At 42.1% G+C, this 23,522-nt stretch overlaps 2 protein-coding genes across 6 annotated transcripts in view; both read right to left on the bottom strand.

Annotated features, from left to right (window-relative positions):
- Window positions 1–6,470, bottom strand: part of POPDC2 (popeye domain containing 2) — a 19,337-nt gene extending 12,867 nt beyond the window's left edge. The window contains exons 1-2 of one of the 3 annotated variants that reach the window (XM_033211126.1): window positions 5,523–6,470; window positions 219–327 (exon numbers count right to left, since the gene is read on the bottom strand). In XM_033211126.1, coding sequence (XP_033067017.1) covers window positions 219–327; window positions 5,523–6,013 — 600 coding nt within the window. In that variant the 5' untranslated portion in view covers window positions 6,014–6,470. The remainder of the gene's footprint in view (window positions 1–218; window positions 328–5,522) is intronic. The other 2 variants (XM_033211124.1, XM_033211125.1) reach the window with 2 other exon arrangements.
- LOC117083463 (cytochrome c oxidase copper chaperone) lies at window positions 5,526–23,522 on the bottom strand. 3 transcript variants are annotated; one of them, XR_004437093.1, is made up of 4 exons: window positions 23,270–23,522; window positions 21,037–21,125; window positions 10,797–10,869; window positions 9,544–10,231 (listed from the first exon to the last, which is right to left on the bottom strand). XR_004437093.1 is itself a non-coding variant. In XM_033211128.1 (3 exons), the coding sequence occupies exons 1-2, from the start codon at window positions 23,374–23,376 to the stop codon at window positions 21,041–21,043; spliced, it is 192 nt and encodes a 63-aa protein (XP_033067019.1). In that variant the 5' UTR covers window positions 23,377–23,522; the 3' UTR covers window positions 5,526–5,653; window positions 21,037–21,040. The 3 variants fall into 3 exon arrangements, 2 of the variants coding, with proteins under 2 accessions (XP_033067019.1, XP_033067018.1); XM_033211128.1 differs by lacking the exons at window positions 9,544–10,231; window positions 10,797–10,869 and adding an exon at window positions 5,526–5,653; XM_033211127.1 differs by lacking the exons at window positions 9,544–10,231; window positions 10,797–10,869 and adding an exon at window positions 15,426–15,563.

The following is a 23,522-nucleotide window of genomic DNA, read 5'->3' as shown; positions in this document are numbered from 1 at the left end:
AGTAACATGGTCTACCCAGGGGCCAGTATCTTCCTACCCTACCTCACCTATGGCTAGGAGCCCAGGAACTCTTTTCACAGAGGAAGAGTGCCCGGCCTGTAGCTTTACACTGGCAGTGGTGCAAAGGACAGATGTGAGAGGGGAAACATGGAGGAACGGATATTGCTGGGCTGCAGTGGGACGGGGTGAGGCGGTGCTGCCACGGGGCTCCCTGTTACCTGGAACACCCCCTCCTCAGAAGGCTGTAGTGATTCCCACTCAGGAGAGTCCATGAACTGGTATGGAAAGATGTAGTGCAGAAACTGCCCATCCTGGCTCACACGAACCCTGGCAAGGGAAGAGAAGAGATCATGTGGGAAAAAGAAAATGGCTCCCCAAGTCACCTATTCTGAAGTTAGGTGTAGCTGATTAACATGAATCTTCCTGTAGAAATACTTTGCCTAAAGCATGGCAAAACCCAAAGCTAGACTAGCCAGCCTAGTTACTGCATGCAAATAGTTCAGAAATGGAACCCATTGAGACTTCCTGAACCCTCATTTTCCTCCTCCTCCTCCTCCTCCTCCTCCTTACTGGTGGTTCTCAATCTCAGGCTGCAGAGTAGAAGCCCCAGGGAAGCTTTTAAAAAAGCACCTAGGCTTGGGCCTTGTCCCAGAGCAATGAAACAAGAATCTCTCTAGGTAGAATCTGGATATTATTAATATTTACATCACCCCAGTGATTCTAATGTGTAGCCAGGATGGAAATTACTGCTCAAGAACTCTGCTGCTGGCCCGGTGTAATGGCTCACACCTGTAATCCCAGCACTTTGGGAGGCCAAGGCAGGTGGATCACCTGAGGTCAGGAGTTCGAGACCAGCCTGGCCAAGATGGTCAAACCCCATCTCTACTAAAAGTACAAAAATTAGCCAGGCATGGTGGTGGATGTCTGCAATCCCAGCTACTCAGGAGGCCGAGGCAGGAGAATCACTTGAACTCGGGGGCAGAGGTTGCAGTGAGCCGAGATCACACCACTGCACTCCAGCCTGGGCAAAAGAGCAAAATTCTGTCTCAAAAAAATAGAAAAGAACGCTGCTGCCTATTTAAGTTTACATTTACACTAATTAAAATTAAATAAAATTAAAAATTCAGTTCCTTACCTAATTGCATTATAGGTGCTCAACAGCCGCATATGGCCTGTGACTACCATGTTGTACAACATAGATCTAGAACGTTTCCGTCATCACAGAGAGTTCTGTTGGATGCTGCTGCTCCACAGATTCTCCTTTCTTCCTTCCCATTAGCTACGTGAAGATCCATGCTTACATTTAACCACTTTGTAGACTTTGAAGGAAGTGGCAAGTCCAGTATATGCCAGACTCTGCTAGATACTTTACCAGTGTTCTCTTATATAATGTTCACAACACCTCAAGGTAGATTATTCTTTTCTGTATTTTATAGCTAAGGAAACTGGTGGTCAGAAGGGTTGAGTGGCGAGCTTAAGGTTACATAGCGATCGAGTGGCAGAACTAAAATTCTATGTTCTTAGCATAACACCGTGTTGCCACCCTATTACTAGAGCTTTGGGTAGATGGTAGTGGACTCTCCCAGCATGACCCCTTCCCTGACCTCTCTAACCACAGGTACAATAATAGCTTGTTTCTTTAGACAATGAGATCCTACGCACCCTATCCAGTTGATGGTCCTAGGGTGAACACCTAACTCAAGCTGAGCCAATCAAACTCCTTCCCTGCGAATTTGGAAATGGAATTGAGTGTAAATCATGCCTTGGATGGGGACAATTATCAGACATTAACAAAACTAACACACTCCTCCCTGAAGGAACTAAAAAAAAACTTTTTTTGCCACATAACTCAGACTTTGAAAAGCATGGGTCCCAACTGGCTATAGAGAAAATAAACTTGAAATCACATAAAATGTCCTAGTAGGACACGTTCTTGTTTCTAGTACTACCTGAGGCTCAGGTGCATGTCTTTCCTTGAGTTTCATGAGAAATCCTTGTATCTTTTAAATAAAGACCTTTCCACATCCCCCCACCCCCCACCCATCCCTCTGCTTGCTAGAGTGGGTTACTGTCTGCAGCCAGAAATCCTAATTAATATATTCGCTTTAATTTTATGAATATTCTTATCCCACACTACCAACAGGTTAAACAACTGCTCTTGACTTGCCCATGACCCTAGGCTTGGTTTCACAACTTAAGGGGTTAGGAGCCTTACTATTGCTGCTTGCTGCCTTTGTACGCTTGTGGCTGTATGACGATGCCTGAGGACAGGGAATGTATTTCAGACGTGATGCCACATCTGGAAAAAGATTAGAATCCAGTATGGGCTTTATCCTTCCCTCTCAACCCCTGCCCAGAAAACTCAGAGTTCCATCTTTAACCTCTCTTCTAAAGTGAGTTATATCGGACAATGGGGTGCCTCTATTAGGCAAAGGGGGAAGATGAAAAAGATCTCTAAGGTACACCTTGTTCATTTGGTGGAGATATCCCTCCATTATTTCTGGAAGTTTATTGGCTAAACAAACATTCATGGAGCATCTCCCATGTCCCTGGAGATCTGGGAATGCAGAGATGGATACAATCTGGTCTTTGTCTTTGAGGATTTCACAACTTAGTGGAAGTCACAGGCACATAAATAACTGACTGCAAGTCAATGTGATAGGTGCTATTGTGGAACAGTAACAAAGGAGGGAGAGAGATTGGTTCTCTTTGGGCAGCAGATTTCTTGAAGAAGATGACATTTGAGCTGAATTTTGAGGGATGCAAAGGGTATTGAGAAGCAGATAAACATGGGGATGAACAAAGACCTGGGAAATCCAGTGTGGCAGTCTTCTCCAGTAGCTGCTTTCTTCTCTTCCTTAATGGTACTAGATTTTAACTGGACACATGACTGCAGAGCAAAAATCAACATTTCTCTACTTCCCTGACTGCTAGGCATAGGCATGTGATAAGTCCTGGCCAATGGGATATCAGCACTCCTGAGCCTTGCTTTTAATGAATGCCTAGGTATATATACATGTGTACAAATTACCAAAGACCATGACCAATTAAAAAACGATTGCACTTATTATCTGACAACCTAAAACTGGAAGATAGGAACACTCTGAATAAATATGTATGAAAGGGGGAAAACAAGGAAAGAAGGAAGCAAGAAAGGAAGGATGAATAAATCAACAAAGGAAACCAAGGAACAAACTCACTTGTGTCACAATAAAAGGGGATCAAAACCTCAGTGAAAAGCTTCCCTAGGAAAGGAAGACAGCAGATGAGAATGGTGCTGCTGCAGCACCTGTCAGATCCTTAGGCGATTTCGGCCACCCACGCAAGCCACCAAAGAGTGACGACCATAGAGTGTAGATAGTGTCTAATGGTCTTCATGGCTCGCTGAAGCCATTTATATTGGGATGCTGTGCCCTTTATCATCTGTCTCTTCTTCCTTCTTCATCTACTGGATGATGGATGATCTTCTCCTATGTGAATAGCTTAGATAGTTAGTTGCCTGCTCAGGGGGTTGTATGTATGGAAGTTTGTGTTTTGAATTTTATATGAGAGAAACTGTCTAAGTTAAGCACTGCTTCACAGGAAGACAGACTTTGAGGAAGTCACTTTGCTTCTCTGAGTGTTGAAAGAGATGGGTTTCCTTTATTAAAGTAAAACAAAAAGACTTCTGAAGTTTGAGTGAGGGACTCTAGAGAACAGTGTGCATGTGAGATGGGGAAGTCTGCACAAGAGTCCCCACCTCCTGGCACAAAGTTCTTGTCTGCTGCTTTGAGATGTTTGGTCCCTTACTGCAACCAGCCCAGGGTTCAGCGATTCTCTTTTAAAACTAGAGCCCAGTCATAGACTAGAAGCCTTTTCCCCTATGTCCAGCTCAGCAAAGTTGAGACAGGGTGACATTGAAAGATAACAAAACTCTTACTCCAAACCTTGAAAGGCAAGAAAAAAAATCAAAATTGTCTAATTTCTGACTCGGCCTTTTGATGCTAAGTATACCAGGAAAAGCTACACCAAGGGCAAGCCCCCCTCTCCCCTTCACTGGGACGTGATCTTATACAAGTCCACCGTAAATCTGTCCTGCCTGAACTCTACAGTAACCCTACATGCTTCCAGCAAATGAGCACCCTACACTGGAGGAAGTACTTCTGCTGGTCTCAATTTCCTCCTTTGAACAGACGAGTTACAACATCATGGGTCTCATGAATGAGCATGGAACTAGAGGTGCAAACATTTTGGCAACAGTTATATGTATTTGTATTTACACTTATATTTGTTTAGAAATAATCACATTGGTTTACACTTTCAGTTCACCAATAAATGAAATGAAATGTACCCCCACAAAATGTCTCCCCTCATAGTTCATTCAACCCAGGACCTCTGAGTTCAAACGAAATCAAAACATATATACATGATATTTCAGGTTCTATAAATGAATACATAAACATGTATTATTACTATTAGTGGTAGTTGTAGTACAATTAGCATGATTGTCAAACTTTTTTCCCCATTGTGTGGTTGGCAGTATTATCTGGATTCGATTTGTTTTTTCTTGGAATTGGAGCCTTCTAATTGCCATCTTACCTTTTCTACCACATTCTCCTGGTCTCAAGAAAGCTGGTGGAGTGGGGGTTGTGGGGCTCAAGAGCCACTAGGGCAGTATCAAAAAATCCACAATTACCTACTAAGTGTGTAGCACAGAGCCCCGTGATATTTTCTCAAAAGATATCCGTGCCCAACATTCACATCCAGGTTGACTGGGCATACACTGATCCTGACTAAGACCATCTCTGCCCATATCCGACTGTCAGCCTTCTCCAAAAGAGGTGGTGCTTCCACATAAGCCTTAATGAGATCGGCGTAAGCATCACTTCTCTTCTCCCATTGTTAGGCCCTCAGATTTACAGTACTGTACTTGACTTCTTAGTTTGCAAGAGCCTCAATAGAACAACTGGAAATGGAAAGGTGGGCAAGGGGTATTCACTCTCCCTACGTGGCTGCATACAGGTACCCCAAATACAAGTGGGGCTGTTTCCTTGATGCCTTGGCAGGGAACAGGGATTATGAGAACCACCGCCCTTCCCCGATCTCCCATTGTTCCCTGAATATAGTTGGTGCTTAGCAAATGTTGAATTTGAATAAGGAACAGATTAACCCTATTGAAATGTTAGTTTTTCAAAGCTTACAGAGATATTGCTGCAGCTTAGGCATGACACACTAATATGTGTGTGGTGGTGGCAGAGGGGTTCTTTAAGGCCCAGGCTCAAGACACACACACTGCACACCTTCCAGCAGCAAGGGCACACACAACCATTCTTGTCAACCAAGATGCCTCACAAACTGGTTTCTTCTTGGAAAATGCCAAGAAAGAGGAAGCAACCCCACTCTTAGAAAAATCTATTTTGGTTTGTTTGATTCGTCACATCCTTCCCTCAATGGAATGGGACATGAAATGGAAAGGGACACACTAGGAAATGAGAAGTGTGGGCGGGGAAAAGAAATTCTGGGCAATGGACAGAGTAGCTTACCGGCCAGAGAGCAGCAGGGACAGGCGGTTGATGGGTGTCTCACCCTCCACGGCATAGGTCTGTTCAGTGGCCAGAGTTAAGACCTGCTCCTCACAGCAGTGAACAATCTCCTTGTATGTCTGTAGGGGCACCTGCAGGGGCAGGCACAGCGTCTTGTAGAGGAGGTCAAACTCCTCAGTGAGAGTGTCCTCACGCAGGCGGTATACCAGGTGTGCCAGCTGGAGCAGGCAGACCACAGCTAGCAGGAAGCTCCAAAGAACAATGTCCAGGCCACAGGCACTGAACCAGCCCCACAGCACACAGCACAGGTAACCTGCACTCAGGAAGCCAAAAAAATAGAAGCATCCATACACCCCACTGCCTCCCATGAAGCCCAGGAGTAAGAGGCAGTTGGCTAAATGGTAGACAGCCCCTTCCACATCCTGCTTCCAGCTAATGCACGCTGAAGCCTGCAAGAGAAGCTGGCCCACTCTGCTGCTGTTGGTGCTCATCTTTGGGGCCTCTCAAAGCCTCACTGGGCTCTAATACGTCCTCACATAGGAAATTCAGAAAATGAATGAATCCGTCCGTTCAGGGTTCTTCTCACCTCCAGCTTCTCACCACCAACTCCACCTTTCCTAGAAGGAATGCTTCCAGTGGCTTTGGGAAGGAGTGATGGAACATAGTACACTTCATGGAGAATTTAAAAATCTCTCTCTCTCCAACCCCCACCTCTCCCCCCCTCCCCCAACCCCCGCCTCAGCAAGGCTCTGGCTCTCCCTGCAGAGCTCTGGCAAACTTCCTTGGTTCCGTGTTTCTTGGGACAGTCTTCAAATTTGGTTCTTAGCAGAAAAACCTAAATAGTCCCAAGGGAAAGTAGCACTACAGGATGGAAAAGTCCAGCAGTGTGGGATGACGCGGCCACATCCTGCTCTCTGTTTTTCCCAAGCAGAATGAGGAGAGCCAGCATGGGAGGCACACTTGTGTTCCATTTGGAATGTGTTCTCTCTTGGCACCGGAAGAAAGGGTGACCCCAGATGGATACCATGTTTGGAATTGGAATCCAAGAGGTACTGGCAGTGAGAAAAAACAGTCCAGGCACAGACAGCCTGGCAGAGCACTTAACATACCTCCCAGAGGACGATAAGATCTCAGGGTGAGAGAGTCAGACAAGGAGAGAAAAAGGAAAAGTGAGCACAGAATTCACCTCAACACTTCAGGCAGGATACTGTCCCGAGCTCCCTGTGGGGAGAGCCAGACAGTGCTCCTGAGTGAGGACACATCAGAGTAGGAAAGTGGGACTATTATCAGAAAAAGTCCTAACAGTGAAAGCTGGAAAAACCCCTGAAGGCCTTTATTAAGTCACATTGCAAATATCATTACGTATTTATTTGACATCCATTTAACAAAAGTAGCTATGTAAAGCAGGTTTTTGAATTCTAAGCTGGCTTTCCCCTGCATATATCTGGATCTGGTAATAGTAAACTAATAATAATACATTGCCCAGATCATCATCCCACCCACTCCAGCGTTTCCAAATTATAATTCCCACCTATTAAACACCCATGAAGTGCCAAACCTAGATTAGGCATTTTATACACTTATAAGTTAGTTGTGACAACAACCTTTCAAAATAAATACTATTCTCCCTCTAGATCTGGAAGAAACTGAGGCTCAGAGAGGTAACAAGCTCCCACAGAGAGTAAGTGGCAGAGCCAGGATTTGAACCCAAGTCTATCAAACTTAATACTCTGTCCCAAGGGGTTTGCCAGTAAATGGAAGTACAGTACTAGATCCATGACTCCCAATTCCACACTTCTATGAAGTCTGACAATTTTCAAGGAACTTCTGGTTGAACCCAGAAATCTACTTTGGGCTGCCAAGAGATAAAGCTGGAGTATGCAAACATTAAGCTAAGAAATGTTGGCTGGGCGCAGTGGCTCACGCTTGTAATCCCACACTTTGGGAGGCCAAGGTGGGTGGATCACCTGAGGTCAGGGGTTCGAGACCAGCCTGGCCAACATGGTGGAAATCCTGTCTCTACTAAAAATATAAAAATTAGCTGGGCGTGGTGTCAGGTGCCTGTAGTCTCAGCTACTGGGGAGGCTGAGGCACGAGAATCTCTTGAAGCTGGGAGGCAGAGGCTGTGGTGAGCCAAAATTTTGCCACTGCATTCCAGCCTGGGTGACAGAGCGAGATTCTGTCTCGAAAGAGGGAAAGAAAGAAAGGAAAGAAAGGAAAGAAAGGAAGAAAGGAAGGAAGGAAAAAGAAAAAGAAAGGAAGGAAGGAAGGAGGGAAGGAAGGAGAAAGAAAGAAAGAAAGAAAGAAAGAAAGAAAGAAAGAAAGAAAGAAAGAAGGAAGGAAGGAAGGAAGGAAGGAGAAAGAAGAGAAAGAAAGTTGACTCTATGGATTCCAAATGACTCCTTGATTCTTCCTCCCTGCTGCTAGGTCAGCACTTACTACCATTACTCCTATCGCCCCTGAAGTGCAGGTGGGACGCTCAGTAACCTCCCAGAACTAATCAAGCACTCAATCCATAAGGACTTTTACTATGCTGTTATAACTTGATAAACATTTATGAGAAATGAGAAATTGTCAAATATAGATGTTTTCACTCAACAAATATTTACTGAGTGCCTTTTATGAGCTAAGCACTTGGGGATCAAAGATCCTCAAGAGAAACTTTCACTGTTAGGGTAAAGAGACCTCAAAAAACAAAGGCAGTTCAGTGTGTGAAGCACAACAACCAAGTTGAGTTTGAAGGATGGTGGCAGCCTAGAAGGAAGGGTGGCATCAGGGAGGGAAGATGCAAAGAAGGGCTGGCCTCTAATTTGAGGTTTAGAGGTTGAATTCACCAGGCAGGTAAAGGGAGAACAGCATTTCTAGTGGTGAGAAAGCAGAAGCAAGGGCACAGAGGTACGAAAATGCATGGCATGTTGAAGGAAGCCATTTTTTTCTTAACCTAATTAAAATCATCTGACCAACAAATATATACCATATTTCCTCCTTTCTAAAGTTAAGAGGAAAAAAATCAGTAAAGGAAACAGTTGGAGTGTCTGGAGAAGAAATGTCATTGAGGCCACTTCATGGACATGATTTGGACCCCTGAAATCATTTGAACAGTGGGGTTTGGGGATTTCCATATACTGTTTTTATGTCACTTGCCTGCCTCCCCAACAACCCCCCTACTTCAACAAGCAGCAGCTGCTCATCCTTCTACCACAGACATGCACGCCCTGAGCTTCTAGGGTAGCTGTCCCTGCCAGCTGTAAGCAGGGAAGTCAGAAGCACAGAAATGGAGAAGCAACCAAGGCTCTGCCCAAGACAGAATTTCAAAGCAGCTCATCTTTCTCAGGAGATCCGCCAAAGAGGTTGGCCCTGACCCATTAAAGAGACAGGCAGACCCATTAACTCTATGGTTCACTTGTCCTGCTGCCCAGACTGCACTCAGCCTGCTTTCCTGCCAATCCACATATGTGCTGTCTCAGCAGAGGGGACTAACAAGCAACTATTGTTTTCTCATGTTATCTTACTATACCTATTTTTTGTTTTAATAGAAGAAGTAGGCTCAGAGAGGTTAAGGAACTTGCCCAAGGCCACAAAGCTAGTCAGTCTGTGAATAAGGATTAAAGCCCAGGTCAGTGTGTCTCTGAATTGTATATTCTCTACAATATATTAATAGCATCCTACCAGGTACTTTTGGGAGTTTACATGTCTGCATATACAAGCTCATCTATTGCTGCTGGAAATTTGAGTATGTTGCTAGGGTGGCATACATGTCAGAGAATCATGGGTGCAAAAACCCCACACGTGGCCTGCAGTAATAGTGACACTGATGCCCACAGGATAGGACCTGTGATTAGAACACAACAATGAAAAGTTGTGTCTTGTTTAAGTCCAGATCTGACAGAAAAGGAAAGAAAAAATGTATTATCTGTCAAAATGGTATGTTCTTATAAGGAAACACACAAACATGAAGGTAGAACACAATAAAAAACATCTGGGAAAGAAAAAAGGAAAGAAACAGAAGTTTTCTCATTTGTTGAGTTGATTCAATTCAATAGGCATTTATTCAGGACAAACTATGTGTTCCAAGAACAGGGGATATAAAGATGAATCAGATAATTATCACTTCAAGAAACTTTCAGTCTATCCCGGATACTGACCCAGAAACTGTAATCCAATAAAACAAGTGTACCTAGGATTCAAAGAAAAAACACTGATGAGGGGAGCAAAGAATTCAATCCATAGGGACTTTTACTATACTGCTATAACCTAACTAAAATTCATGAGGTTGGGGGCGTAATGGCTCATGTCTGTAATCCTAGTATTTTGGGAAGCTGAGGTGGGAGGACCACTTGTGCCCAGGAGTTCGAGACCAGCCTAGGTAATGTAGTGAGACCCCTGTCTCTTAAAAAAATATTTTTTTTCATGAGAAGACATCACAGGGAAGGTGACTTTTAATCTGGTCTAAAAATTTTTCCCCAGCTAGAGGAGGGCATTCCAAGAAGAAAGAACAGATTGTAAAGTCAATTCCAGAAGTAAAACAAAATATGTGGCATATTCTGGTAACAGAGAACAGCTTGTTGTAGGTGAATCAAAAGGAGCAGCAGACAAGGGGCAGGTGAGGCAGGCTGGGGCCAGCTTGTGAAGTCAGCAGAGTCAACAAGTGTGGTCATGAACTCAGCCTGGTCTTCAAACTGCTTGTTACTGGTCCATGCTGGTTCACGCTGGGGTAAGGACAGAAATTGTGAGAGTTTAGACATTTTTTATAGCAATTTCACAGAGAAACTATGGCCTTTGAACAAAAATTCTGGGTTTGTATAGTATATTTTAAAATCTGTATGGGTTTATTTCATTTTCCTGGTGTTGGTCTGTGATGAATTGAGGGGAAAAAAGCTGGTTCTTCACCACATACAGTTTGAGAAACACTGAGCTTGAGGCTAACACTTTCCTAGTATGGATACTAAAATAAAACAGACGCATAATTTTATGCTCCAGACACACAGTGTCCAGTTGAACTTAAGCAGACACTATTGGTTGACTTCCATAGCCATTTCCCCTTTTTCTTTAGTTTATGCAAATCTAGTTTTGCTTGGGCGATATGTTAAGGAAGCTGGGCTTTTCCCCAGGTTGCCAGAGCCTGATCTAAGATTGGTTGAAGCCAAGCACAGTATCTCATTCTCCTTGGTAGTGACTGGCACAAAAGGAGACATGTGAGCAATGAGATGTAAGAGAAAGTATGTGGGGGAGCTTCTGGGAAAAAGCATACGCCCTGATAGACAGCAGGCCTACCTTTCATCCAGGCTCGAACAGTTGTGTGATGATGTAATGCTTGAAGTTACCATAGTCATGAGATATGATATGCCTAAGGATGAGAAGGATAAAGAGCAGGAAAGTAGAACAAGCCTAGGTTTTTTGTTTGCTTGCTTTTTTAAGACAGGGCCTTGCTGTCAGCCAGGCTGGAATGCAGTGGCGCAATCACGGCTCACTGCAGCCTCAGTCCTCTGGGTTCAAGCAATCTTTTCACCTCAGCCTCCCAAGTAACTGAAACTACAGGCATGTACTACCATGCCCAGTTAATGTTTTTATTTTCTGTACCGACAGGTTCTCACTGCGTTGCCCAGGCCAGTCTTGAACTCCAGGATTCAAGCGATCCTCTGGCCTTAGTCTCCCAAAGTGCTGGGATTACAGGCATGAACCACCACACTCGGCCAAGGCTAAGTTCTTGAAGCCACTGTCTCAAACCTGGAGCTTTTAATTTCGAAACTTCCTAACAGGGAGATAAATTACTTTTCTGTATTGCTTGCATCAGCATAGTCGGGTATTCTAGTGCTTGCTTTTGAAAGCATCCTAATTGAGATCTCCCTAAGGACAACTCTTCAGAGAACAGTTCTCTGAACATCTGCTAATTGTCTTATTCTATAAAAATTGAACATCAGAATTATGCTCTACTAATAATTTTCTTTCTAAAGTTTGAGTAAGCTATGAGAGGAATTCCTCCTACAAACTCAATTTGACCGTTCAGGGTGACCTGTTAGATGAACAAGATGGTGCAGTGGAAATCTGGTTGTCTATTCAATATCCAATTACCTCTTCCTCAATTGTGACAGAATTTGTTTTGTCCAGCTATCAAACCTGCACATGGATCTAAGCGGGGGTAGGGCAGAGGTGGGGAATCTTGTGTAAGCCAATCAGTATAAGGTATTCCGTTGATAACTATTACTGGTCCATAAAAATACATATAACCTAATTTGGCTCAATCAGACCTTTAGAAAAGGGACTAAGAGTCCATGCCCAGGAAATGGTTTCTCTCTCTTCTGCTGCACTTGAACAAGAAAGCACATGATGGGCTTCATCAGTCCTGGACGAGAAAGCTCTGAGATGAAAATAACTTGAGTCTTGGATGAAATTAGTGATCCTATGATATCACATTTAGAGCTGACTCTAACTGGACTTCCAGCTATGTGAGTTTTCCTCATGAGGATTTTCTATTACTTGCTATCAAAAGCACCATAATCAACACAGACGGAACATCTAGCACTTTTTAATACCTAAAGAAATAAATACTGGGCATAATCACACATGCACTCTGTTTAGGAAAGCATCTTGGAATATCCATCATACCACTGAGCATTCAACTTTATATTTCTATGGTTTATATATATATATATCCACTAGACTATAAGCTCTCTGAGGGAACAGTCTATGTCTTACTACTCTTTGACTACTACTCTGTATAGCTGGCATATAGTATGTCCTCAGCAAGTGATGAATCAAACAGCCTCTCATCTTGAAAAAAGTCTGTCTGATTCACACATGAATTATCAACACTAGGGCTGTTCCCTGCAAATAACAGGCCTTCACTAAGCATGCATTAAATGAATTTATAACTACAAATACATGATGTTTACACTGGATAACTAGTACACCAAAGAACACTGGGCTTCAACTTACATCGCAGGTTACCAGCTATTGGATCAGGGTGATTTTCTTAACCTCTCCGAGCACCTATACTCACCTGTAAAATAAGGATCATGGTTTTTCCATCACATCATAGGTCACATTAGACCTGTGAAAGATGTAGTAATCCCAAGATAGGCCTTACTTAAGGATATGATCCTGTCTTCATCAACCTTCAAGTTAAACATTTCAAGGTTAGACAAAGGGGGGACTAGAAAGAATAGTGTGACTATATCCGCATTGAGTTTAGTCATTATTGTGAAGAGCAAAGGCTTAGCAAAGAGGTGCATTAGAATGTGGTTGTTACCCACTAGGAGGCCAAGTTCTTCATTTTTCAAGTTACTGTGGTGATGCCTCTTATCATTATTACCGAACTGCTGCACATCATCTTTGGGAAGACTCAAGCACTAGGAAAGGGTGGGCAGAGGGTCTTGTGAGATGTACTTTTAAGTGTTGCAGAGGCCAAAAAGGGTGCTTTCAGGTCCTTTACAAATCAAGCAAGCATACCAAACTGCCAAGTTTTAAAAAATTGTGGGCCGGGCGCGGTGGCTCAAGCCTGTAATCCCAGCACTTTGGGAGGCCGAGACGGGCGGATCACGAGGTCAGGAGATCGAGACCATCCTGGCTAATATGGTGAAACCCCGTCTCTACTAAAAAATACAAAAAACTAGCCGGGCGACGAGGCGGGCGCCTGTAGTCCCAGCTACTCGGGAGGCTGAGACAGGAGAATGGCGTGAACCCGGGAGGCGGAGCTTGCAGTGAGCTGAGAGCCGGCCACTGCACTCCAGCCTGGGCAGCAGAGCAAGACTCCGTCTCAAAAAAAAAAAAAAAAAAAAATTGTGTTGCTCAGAGATTAGGGAAATCAGTGCTCTGAGACACTAAGGTGCAAATGCATATTTTTTTTCTAGGGATCATTTGGGGGCAGTCCTCACTCAAAGCCTTGAAAACATGCATGGTCTCTGGCCCCTCTTTAGCTGAGTGATTAGTAAAGGACACTTGTAAAGACTTTCCATAAGGAGACTTCTATTGCAGTGTTATCAGAGTAGCCAAAAGAAAAAACAAAGTAAAAGGTGTACACACACACATGGAGAGAGAGAGAGAAATGTTATTGAAGAGTGGTCCTATTGTAGACTGGTGGGATTTCAGGACATTTCTTCCTTATTATGTTTCCATTAAACCAACCAATGAAATAAAACAAAACTTCAGAATTTAGGTTATCTGACATATATACTGTTCCAGACTGAGATCCAATTCCTAGAATGGCATCTGACATACAGAAGACACTCTATATGAAGTATTTGTTTAATGAATGAATGTCCAAATGTGCAAAAAGAAAAAACAGGGTATTGGTTAAATTATGGTTAAGTCACAGATGAATCTATACATAGTCAATCTATATGAAGTATTGGTTTAATGAATGAATGTCCAAATGTGCAAAAAGAAAAAACAGGGTATTGGTTAAATTATGGTTAAGTCACAGATGAATTTATACATAGTCAATACAAATGACACCGTAGACCTATACTCACTAATGGTAAAATACATTAGGGGCAAAACATGATAATGTTATAACTTCATTAAAAATATATAGCACAGAAAAAAATTTATTTTTGTTTTAAAAAATGTATAAAGGCATAGGAAAAGTCTGGACTAGTATATATTAGAAACCAACAATGGGTGATAAGGTTATTGATTTTTTTGTTTTATTTTTTGTAGTTCCAGGACATATTCAAGCAGAGTTTGGATAACCATATGCCAAAGATCTGTATTGGGTGGGAAGTTGGTTCACACCTGTCTTAATTGTTCAAGATTCTATTCTTCACGTAGATTATGTCTGTAAATCAAAAAGTGCTTATTAAAGTATATCCAAATGAATATTCAAGTACAAATATAAACAAAATAAAATAATAGAGAATGCTAATAACAGTGCCAAATACTGTGTATACATCATTTTTAATTAGTACTTCCCATCCTGTAAGTTAGGTATTACTTCTATACTTGCTTTTTGTTCTTTTTTTTTTTTCTCAGCTGAGAAAAAGAGACCCAAAAAAGCTATCCCTTACTTGAGGTCACATAGTCAGCTATTGAACCTAAGTCTGTCATACATCAAAGCCATGCTCTTAACGAGTTAGGAAATAATCTTAAGGAATCATCTGATTCAGCTCCTTATTTTATAAAGGAGAGACTTTTTCCATCACACAACGACATATGGACATTACATATCTTCTTATGTTCTCAGTATCTTTTGTTCTTGAGATTTTACACTCAATGTACTTTACAAGCAGAATATGATCATACTTCACTAGCCATTCAGCAGCTACAAGGATGACAAGGTTGCTATACTAAGGAAATCACACTCTGTTCAACTCCAGGCATCACCATGGCATAGCACTGAGCTGTTTGATTAGTGACTTTTAGTACCAATTCGGTCTCCAGCCTAAGCCAGCTTCTAATTAAGAGACAACTGTCTAACCTGTAGGCACAAAACTTAAAATCCTAGTCTATTTTAAAATATAACTAGCCATGTACAGATTCATAACGCCAAACAGTTGAGATCTTCCAAGCCATATCACCCTAATCTGATCCAAAATCGAAAATGACTTTTCCAAAAGACAGCTAATAAACAGTAATGGTTTAAATAATAAGACTAAAGGCTTGTTCTTACCTTTAAGAAAGTTAAAAAAAAAAAAAAAAAGTGTTGAATGAGATGATATGGCTACCACACTGATTCTGAATTGGTAAAGGATTATTTATTTTACTTCTATTCACCTAATTCTGGAGATTTCATTGGTTGAGATCAGTATCTGCCTTCTCCTGACAACAGATATCCGGTTCCCAGAATGACATTCTAATAAGAATATAAGCACTTTATGTTACAAGATTTGTTGATATATATCCTTTGGGGGAAAAAAGCCACGTTAGCAAATGAGGAACACACACACAAAAAGAAACACAACTGAAGACCTTTCACTAGTAATATTTTACTTTCTTTTAAAAATAAATTATAAATACTTTTTCCACATATCAAAGTTCATCGAAGAACTCCCAAAATTAATCTTCTTCATTCTTCAGGAATTATTTATTCACACAGCAGACCACCTACAGAAAAAGTTTGTTTTAGAAAGTCAGATTTCAAACATCATGCCAGATCTATGGAGTCAGGGAATTAAGACCACTAGAAATGAATGCCGCAGATGAGTAATTAACTAATTACCAGAATTATTCCAAATCAGTCATAAAATTCAAAATCAACATTTTAAAATTCTAGGTTTGCCTAACTAAAAACATCAGTGAAACTATTATGATATTGTTTACTCTTTAAAAGTTTTTGAAGTAAAAACTCCCTCTCTGTGTGTGTATATATATATAAATAATACATGTGTGTTTGAGAAATACGTATTTCTCAAAAATATCCTCCAAAAAAGGCCAAAGCAGTTATTTTTATAGATATTCAAGAAACAAGACTTGCAAACCCCTCTTTGCTGATTCAAGTATGCCTGGCGAAGCTCCACAAAGTAGAAGGCAGAAGGTCAGCTCAGTACCCAAGGCACTTCCTGTGGAAAGTTACTCACTTAATCCCAAAGGCAAGATAAGGGCAACCCTCTAACATGCATTTGGAAAAATCAAAAAGGGAGAGTAGCATAGATAGGGTTGCTGATCTAGTCAAGTCAATACCAGGCTTCTCACACTGCTCCCAGTGCCTATCCCAGAAGATTGAGAACAATGGTAGGAAGGTAATTAAATTGGAGTAGCTAACTCTTCAAGTCTAAGGCAAATACTTGCCTCATTTAGCTGTTCACTTCATTTGGTTTAGATAAAGATAAACCACATCAAGACATAAACATCTAAACTCTCTCTTTTCTAAAAGGCTCAAAGGAAGAATATATTTATAGAAAAGCTTGGAAAAACAACCAAAAGCGAAGCCATTCAACCTTTCAATTATAGCAGCCCATAGCATTGTTACCACTTTTGCTACTGACCACATATCAAAAGGGGCTATGTGGTAGAAGACCCTGGATTTAAACCTGTTTGGTTATATCTCTGGATGTAAAGTCCTTGACTGGAGGGATAATCTTTCTCCCCTCAGCATTTTCCAGGGTCTTAATAAACATCTGTTGAATGAATAAACGTTTGAATGGCAGAAATTACTCTTTCTGGATTATCTTGGGATCATATTTTCATACATAATCAGTTTTGTGTGTGTGTGCGTAAAATTCAGCATATTTTAAGCACCCAACTGTTAAGTTGTTAAACTTAATATTGAGTATCACCACTACTCAGTACTAGTCCTTTAATTTCTTTCAATAACTTTAGTCTCCAAAATGGGTTCTTTAGGCTTCTTCTGACTCCTAAAGGCAGAAAGACAGTAGCCATCCATTTCCTTCTTACATTTCTAATGAGGTTCTAGGTTCTTGTAATTTCTCTTTTCAGTAAAAGAAGCAGTCAAAAAATAGAAAAAAATTGTCTAAAATCACCACCATACCCATTTTTTCTTGAGTTTTCAAGTCTCTGCCTTTGCTACTACTAAATTTTCAGATAATTTATGTCTAGCATTATCTCTGCTATTCGTCTTCAACTTAGGCCAGTGGTTGTTAAAGAGAAGTGCACTTGAAAATCATCTAGGAGTTTCTCAGTCAACAAGTGCAGACCAGGGCCCAAGTTGTGAATTTTGGAAAACATTCTTCAGATGATTCTGAGGTGCACCTCTGGGTAAGAACTACTGGGTGAATGTAGCCTACTTTCATGTTAAGTATAAAAACTGTATAACAGATTTATTCCCAATCTACTGTACTCAAGGTACAATTAAGATCTACTTAGGAATAACATCAAAATTTACAGAAGTTTCTGAATTAAGGAACTTTCATGATCATTGCCAGAAAGATCTAAGTTTGCAAAATATTTTTCCTTTGAAGTTATTCTCAGAAAAATGTGATCTAACAGTCTAAGAAATACCAATTTAGGTTAAGTTTATCTTATAGCAATGCAGACAGTTGTGTTGGATTTCACCCTCCAGACAATGGCCTGTTTACTCCGTTATATGCAACTGTACATTTCAGCAACAGGTCTTTCTAATTAGCATTCATAATGAGGTTTTAAGATTGAAGATCAAGATTATGTGCAATTCTAAAAATGAATATGTTGGAATAAAATCTCATTAAGTACAAGGAGTGAAGTGTAAAGTGCCTGTGATTTGGAGAATATAAAAGATCTGAACTCTAATGTAATTTGACCACTATCCACTCTTAACTTGAGCAAGTCTTTTTTGACTTCACTGTGCCTCCATTTCCCCATGGAGGTTGGGGAAATAGGACACCTGGGACCAACGAGGATCCAACACCCAGTCCTCTTCCAAAAATATTATTACACTGAAAATGAAGAACATGCAGTTTGAATTCTTAGAAAGGTCCTACATGGATTCAGATTGTTCTTCCTGTAACCAGGATTCAATAATAATCAAGTCATATACTTAACAGACCTCAACTGAATGTCTGCTATCTACAACTCTCAAGGTATGAGCTATTCTGTTCTGGTTTTTACAGATGATTTATTTTACATTTAATCATCACAACAACTCTATGAAGTAGTTTGGGCATGTATTATTGTCTCCATTTTACAGATGAGGAAACCAAGGTACAGAAAGTTAAGGACCTGCCCAAAACCAAACAATCAGTTAAACAGTACATTTTCTAAGTCTAAAGCTTTTGCATTTTCTTTTACACACAAATGAAGTACACAGACATAATTCTCACTCTCTGCCCCAATAACATAAAGAAAACTATGATATCATATGGCACTTTTGAATATATGCCACTTATAACAATTGTACCACCTTTGTGGTTCAGATGAAGTCCAAGATAAGCTTTTCATATTCCTAAAATTAGCATTTTTTTTAATCACTCTTTTTTATCAAGGCAGGTTCAGCACACAACTGATGAGGGACTTAGATCATGAACAAGGAAACCACGTACAAATGTTGAGGCTGCATCTTTAAAAATAGTTAATAAAGTACACTTATACTTTTTAAGAACACATTCCCCTTCAAATTTACTTATTTTACAAAATAGTTCATTATGGCATTTCTTTAAATCACCATCTAGTCTAAAAGCTACTTAAGCATATCATATACACAACAGAAGATACACCACACTATATACAGAATCACAAAATGTATTATGGTTCTCTTTTTATAAATAATAAGTGAAATTCAGAGGAATAATGTCTTGATGAAGCTAAATGTAGCTGAAGTGAAAAACATGCTAAACTCAACATCAAAAGAATAAAAATAAAGCCTCAGGACTTTCAGCCTAGACTGTTTTCCATTACACAGTAACTTCTTATCAGCTTGCGACAAGTTCCTTATCCCTTCTTTTTTATAGCTCAGTGAGGAAGACTGGCCATACGTGAAATTCCAAAGAGGCAGGAAAGAGGCGCAAGGGAAAGAAGCCAGGCTCTCCAGTACTAATATATTGGCATGTGGCTTTGGCATTATCAGCTGTTATTAAGTTAAAAGTGGTAGTGTGGTGTGGAAGTTAGGGTAGGGGCAAAAAGCAGAGGGAATCGGCCTGGAGACTGAGGCTCCAGTTCTGATACTGCACAACCCACCTCGGGGGTCATTTCATAACCATTAGCTTTAATTTCCTTATTTATTCATTCATTGACCAATCCTCCATTAAGCACCTACTATAAGCCAGGCACTGTTATAGGTGGTGGGGATATGATAGTCAATGAAATAGAAAATTCCTACTTTCTCAGAGCTTACATTCTAGCTACCGTGAAGCAACATAGATAATTAAAAATATATATAATATGCAGGTGACAGTGTATAGAATAGAGTAGCCACTAGCCACATGTAGCTATTAAAATTTTTAAAAACTAAAAATTCAGTACCTCAGTCTTACCAGCCACAATTCAAGTGCTCAACAGCCACATAAGGCTAGTGGCTACCAGACTGGCGAGTGCAGATACAGAACATTTCCATCTTCACAGAAAGCTCTGTTAGGACAGCACCATGACAGAGTGATGGGGAAGGGATGTAATTTACATGGGGCGTTGAGGGAAAGCCTCTCTAATAAGCAGACTTTTGAAGAGACCTGAGTAAAGGGGGCGTGCGGGGTGGGGGGTGAGCTAAGTTGATAACTGAAGAAAGAGCTTCCAAACAAAAGAATATCATTTGTTTGCGGAACTGTTGGACACATATCACTTAAGGTCCCTTTTAGCACTTAAATTTGGATTCAGAGTTCCAAGTTCTTTTAAAAAATGGCCTGAGGTCCACCACCCCATCTGGGATGTTAGGAGTGCCACTGCCCGGCTGCCCACTGTCTGGGAAGGAAGAAGCACCTCTGCCCAGCCACCCACTGTCTGGGAAGTGAGAAGCGCCTCTACCCCGCCACCCCGTCTGGGAAGTGAGGTGCCCCTCTGGATGGCTGCCCACCATCTAGCAAGTGAGGAGCACCTCTGCCCGGCTGCCACCCCATCTGGGAAGTGAGGAGCGCCTCTGCCCAGCTGCTGCCCTGTCTGGGAAGTGAGGAACTCCTCTGCCTGGCTGCCACCCCGTCTGGGACGTGAGGAGCGCCTCTGCTGGGCCGCCCCACTGTCTGGGAAGTGTGGAGCACCTCTGCCCAGCTGCCCACTGTCTGGGAAGTGAGGTGCGTCTCTGCCCGGCTTCTGCCCTGTCTGGGAAGTGAGGTGCGCCTCTGACCAGCCGCTGTGCAACCTTCCAAGTGTGAAGTGACAGCACTGTGTGTGATCTTTTCTGTCTTCCCCAAGTTTGCATTTTTGACATTAAAGTTTACTTTTAATTAAAAAAAAAAAAAATTGGCCTGAGGCTTTAGTTTTATTCGAATAAAGCACGGCACAAAAGAAATAACTACAATTCCATTTTCATTTTTCAGAAAGCAATACTTCCATGGGATACCTACTCTCTACTTAAAAGCATTCATTGGCCAGGCATAGTGGCTCACACCTCTAACCCCAGCACTTTGAGAGACCAAGGCAGGAGGACTGCTTGAGTCCAAGAGGTTGAGATCAGCCTGGGCAAGATGGCGAAACCCCATTTCTAAAAAACAAAACAAAAAATTAGCCAGGCATGGTGGCCCACACCTGTAGTCCCAGTTACTCTGGAGGCTGAGGGGAGGATCACCCGAGCCTGGGAGGTTGAGGCTGCAGTGAGCTGTGACTGGGCCACTTCACCCCAGCCTGGGTTACAGAGTGAGACCCTGCCTCAAAAAAAAAAAAAAAAAAGCATTTACTGAAGTCCCACAGTATTAGAAACAAGAAAGAGAATATTTTTCTTTTAGTTCCTTCAGTCAGACAATTTTCCTAAAGCCATGAGACCTAAAGACTGTTGTCAAACCCTTTCTTAAAAGCTCAATTCTCCCCTTCCCCAATCTGCTAAATGCCTGTCTTTACCGACATAATTTACTCCCTTCACTGGGAACTGAAAAATCATGGTTTTTTCAAATTGATACTTAAGCATTTTAGATTAACCAGGTGAACTACCTTTCAGAGAGAATGTAGCCCAACTGTTGCTAAATCTGTAAAGCAATACACAAATTTGAAGCAAGAAGCTTACCATTTCATATTTTAAATCCCAGGGCTCTCATGCATTCCTTGTGGGCCTCAATTAGATCTCCACAGTGTTCTTCTCCTTTCTCGATGATACTATAAAACAAAATGTACTTGTTCTCTAAATAGGCATTAAGCACATTATTAAGTATGCATGATAGTGATGGGCAGTGAGACAAAACATGGGTATAATGGAATGTAGCTGGAGTTAAAACAAATGCTATTACCTCAACCAGCTTTGTTTTTATTTGATCTTACGATATTTCCATGCCTATGAAGACATTACACAGATAAGTGATTTTGGGGGGTAAATCTGATAAGAAAGAATCACCCATATTAAATATTGCCTCTAGTCAATATCCAAGGAGTAACATTGCTCTATAAAGAAATAGACTGACTGAATAAAATACTTATGCTAAATGAAGGGCACAGAAAACAGATCAATTTTTTGCTTATTATCACGGAGAAATTAACTTTCTGATTTTGCCCTACATTCAAATACAACCAAGTAAGTCTACTTCTAATTACATCAAAAACATAAACACCAAAAATATCTAGTAGCCAGGAGACCAAGATGAGCACCCCCTCATGATGATCAAAGAACATTTTACTTGTAAAATTCACAAAGACAAGACTAGGACTACACAGCTTTATTTCTAAGGCCTGAAAATGTGATTTAGTAAATAATCAAATAAAGCCAAACTCAATTACAAGGAAAAACTGACTCCTGACTACAGATATTTGGGGAGAACCCACGTGGTCTGAGGCAATCGAGGCAAAAGGAATTTAAAGAAGGGAATAGCTTCTACTTCCATCGAAACCCTACCCATCCTTCAATAGCTCAAGAGCTGCCTGCAAATGGGAGAGATTGCCTGGGAGAGTGAGATCATTGTGAAGATAACAGCTAGCATTCATTGTTCATTTACTGCCATGTACACTGTGCTAGGCACTTGACATGGCTTGTACCATTAACCTTTACAATAATACTGGAGGGAGTTTCTCTTATTAGAGTCATTTTATAGACACATGAGGCTCAAGGTCACCAAGTTAGTGGATTAAGATTCAAACCCTGACTGCGGATCCCAGACTCTTAATCATGCTGTCATACTACTCAAGGTTCAATAGCACTTACTGTTACCACTGGAACAATTTGTTCAGACGGCAGTCTTTCCATCCTGCCTTCACAGTATTATTTACAAAATACTGAGGATTAATAAAAGCACTGGGCTCCTACCCTCTTATTATCCCATTACAGCACTAATGATTTCTTTCTTATATCTATTATCTGTGAAGACAAAAGGGGCCAGAGGAAGAGATGCACATTTACGTTATCTGAGGACGTCCTCTAATGAGATTTGTTCCACAAGACAGGATATATAAAATAAGAACAAACCTTTTGTGGACTGACAATCTAGATGAACTATTCTGAATACTTTGTCCCCTGCGCCATAGACTAGTTGATTTTCAACTTTTGGTTGCCTTAAAAGGGTTGAAGGGGAACTCTTCAGAACTGTAAGGAATGCACCTGTCCTACTGTCTCTAAATTTTGGGAGGAAGCCTCAGAATTTACCAGAAAATCTTTCCTGTTTGGTCTTAACAAATCTTCTATCTTAGCCCTTACCACGTGGTATACAAGTCATTGGTATATGTCTCCATTAACTTTAAGCTCCTTTATATCAAGACCCATCTTTATCCATGTCTACATTTTCGGACCTAACGCAGTCCTTAACCCATAACAGATACTCAAAACACATTTGTAGGAAGGAATGAGTGGTTGAAGCTAGCGGTTCTCCTCTCTCTTCATCGCTTCCCGGGACTAAGCCACCGGATAAGTCAACAGAGAGCCGACCAGGAAACCTACAAGGCCCAGTAATTATCTCCAGAGCGCCGCAATGGGGCGGGGAGGGGAGGGGGGGAGGAGGCGGGGAGGGGCGGGGGGGAGGAGGCGGGGAGGGGCGGGGGGGAGGAGGCGGGAGGAGGCGGGGGGGGCGGGGGGGGAGGGGGGGAGGAGGCGGGGAGGGGCGGGGGGGGAGGAGGCGGGGAGGGGCGGGGGGGAGGAGGCGGGGAGGGGCGGGGGGGAGGACGCGGGGGGGAGGACGCGGGGAAGAGGAGGGGGAAGAGGGGAAGGAAAAGGGCAGAGGGTAGAGGGTAGAGGGCAGAGGGCGTAGGGCAGAGGCACCGGAAGGCACAGGCCGCGGCCCGAGGCTCATCGGCCGCGCCCTCTCCGGCTGCACACTGACCACGCATCGCGCGCCTTCTTGGTCTCCGGACAAGCGCAGCAAGGCTTCAGTGGCTTCTTCTCCTGAGGCTCAGGCGGGGCAGGGTTTGAGTCGACCAGACCCGGCATCTTTCGCGCCAAAAGCAGCTACGAGCGGAGACAGCCAAATCTATGCGAGCCTCCGCAAACGCCGATTTGTCCGCTGCCACTTCCGGCAGTCGCTCTAAAAAAAAAGATACAGGAAGTCCTGCCTCTCTCTGACAGGTGGGGGGGAT

This window comes from Trachypithecus francoisi, unplaced genomic scaffold (genome assembly GCF_009764315.1).
Source record: "Trachypithecus francoisi isolate TF-2019V2 unplaced genomic scaffold, Tfra_2.0 Lachesis_group0, whole genome shotgun sequence".
NCBI lineage: Eukaryota > Metazoa > Chordata > Mammalia > Primates > Cercopithecidae > Trachypithecus > Trachypithecus francoisi.
The sequence above is the reverse complement of the archived record's forward strand: the minus strand, read 5'-3'. Positions and strand labels throughout refer to the sequence as shown.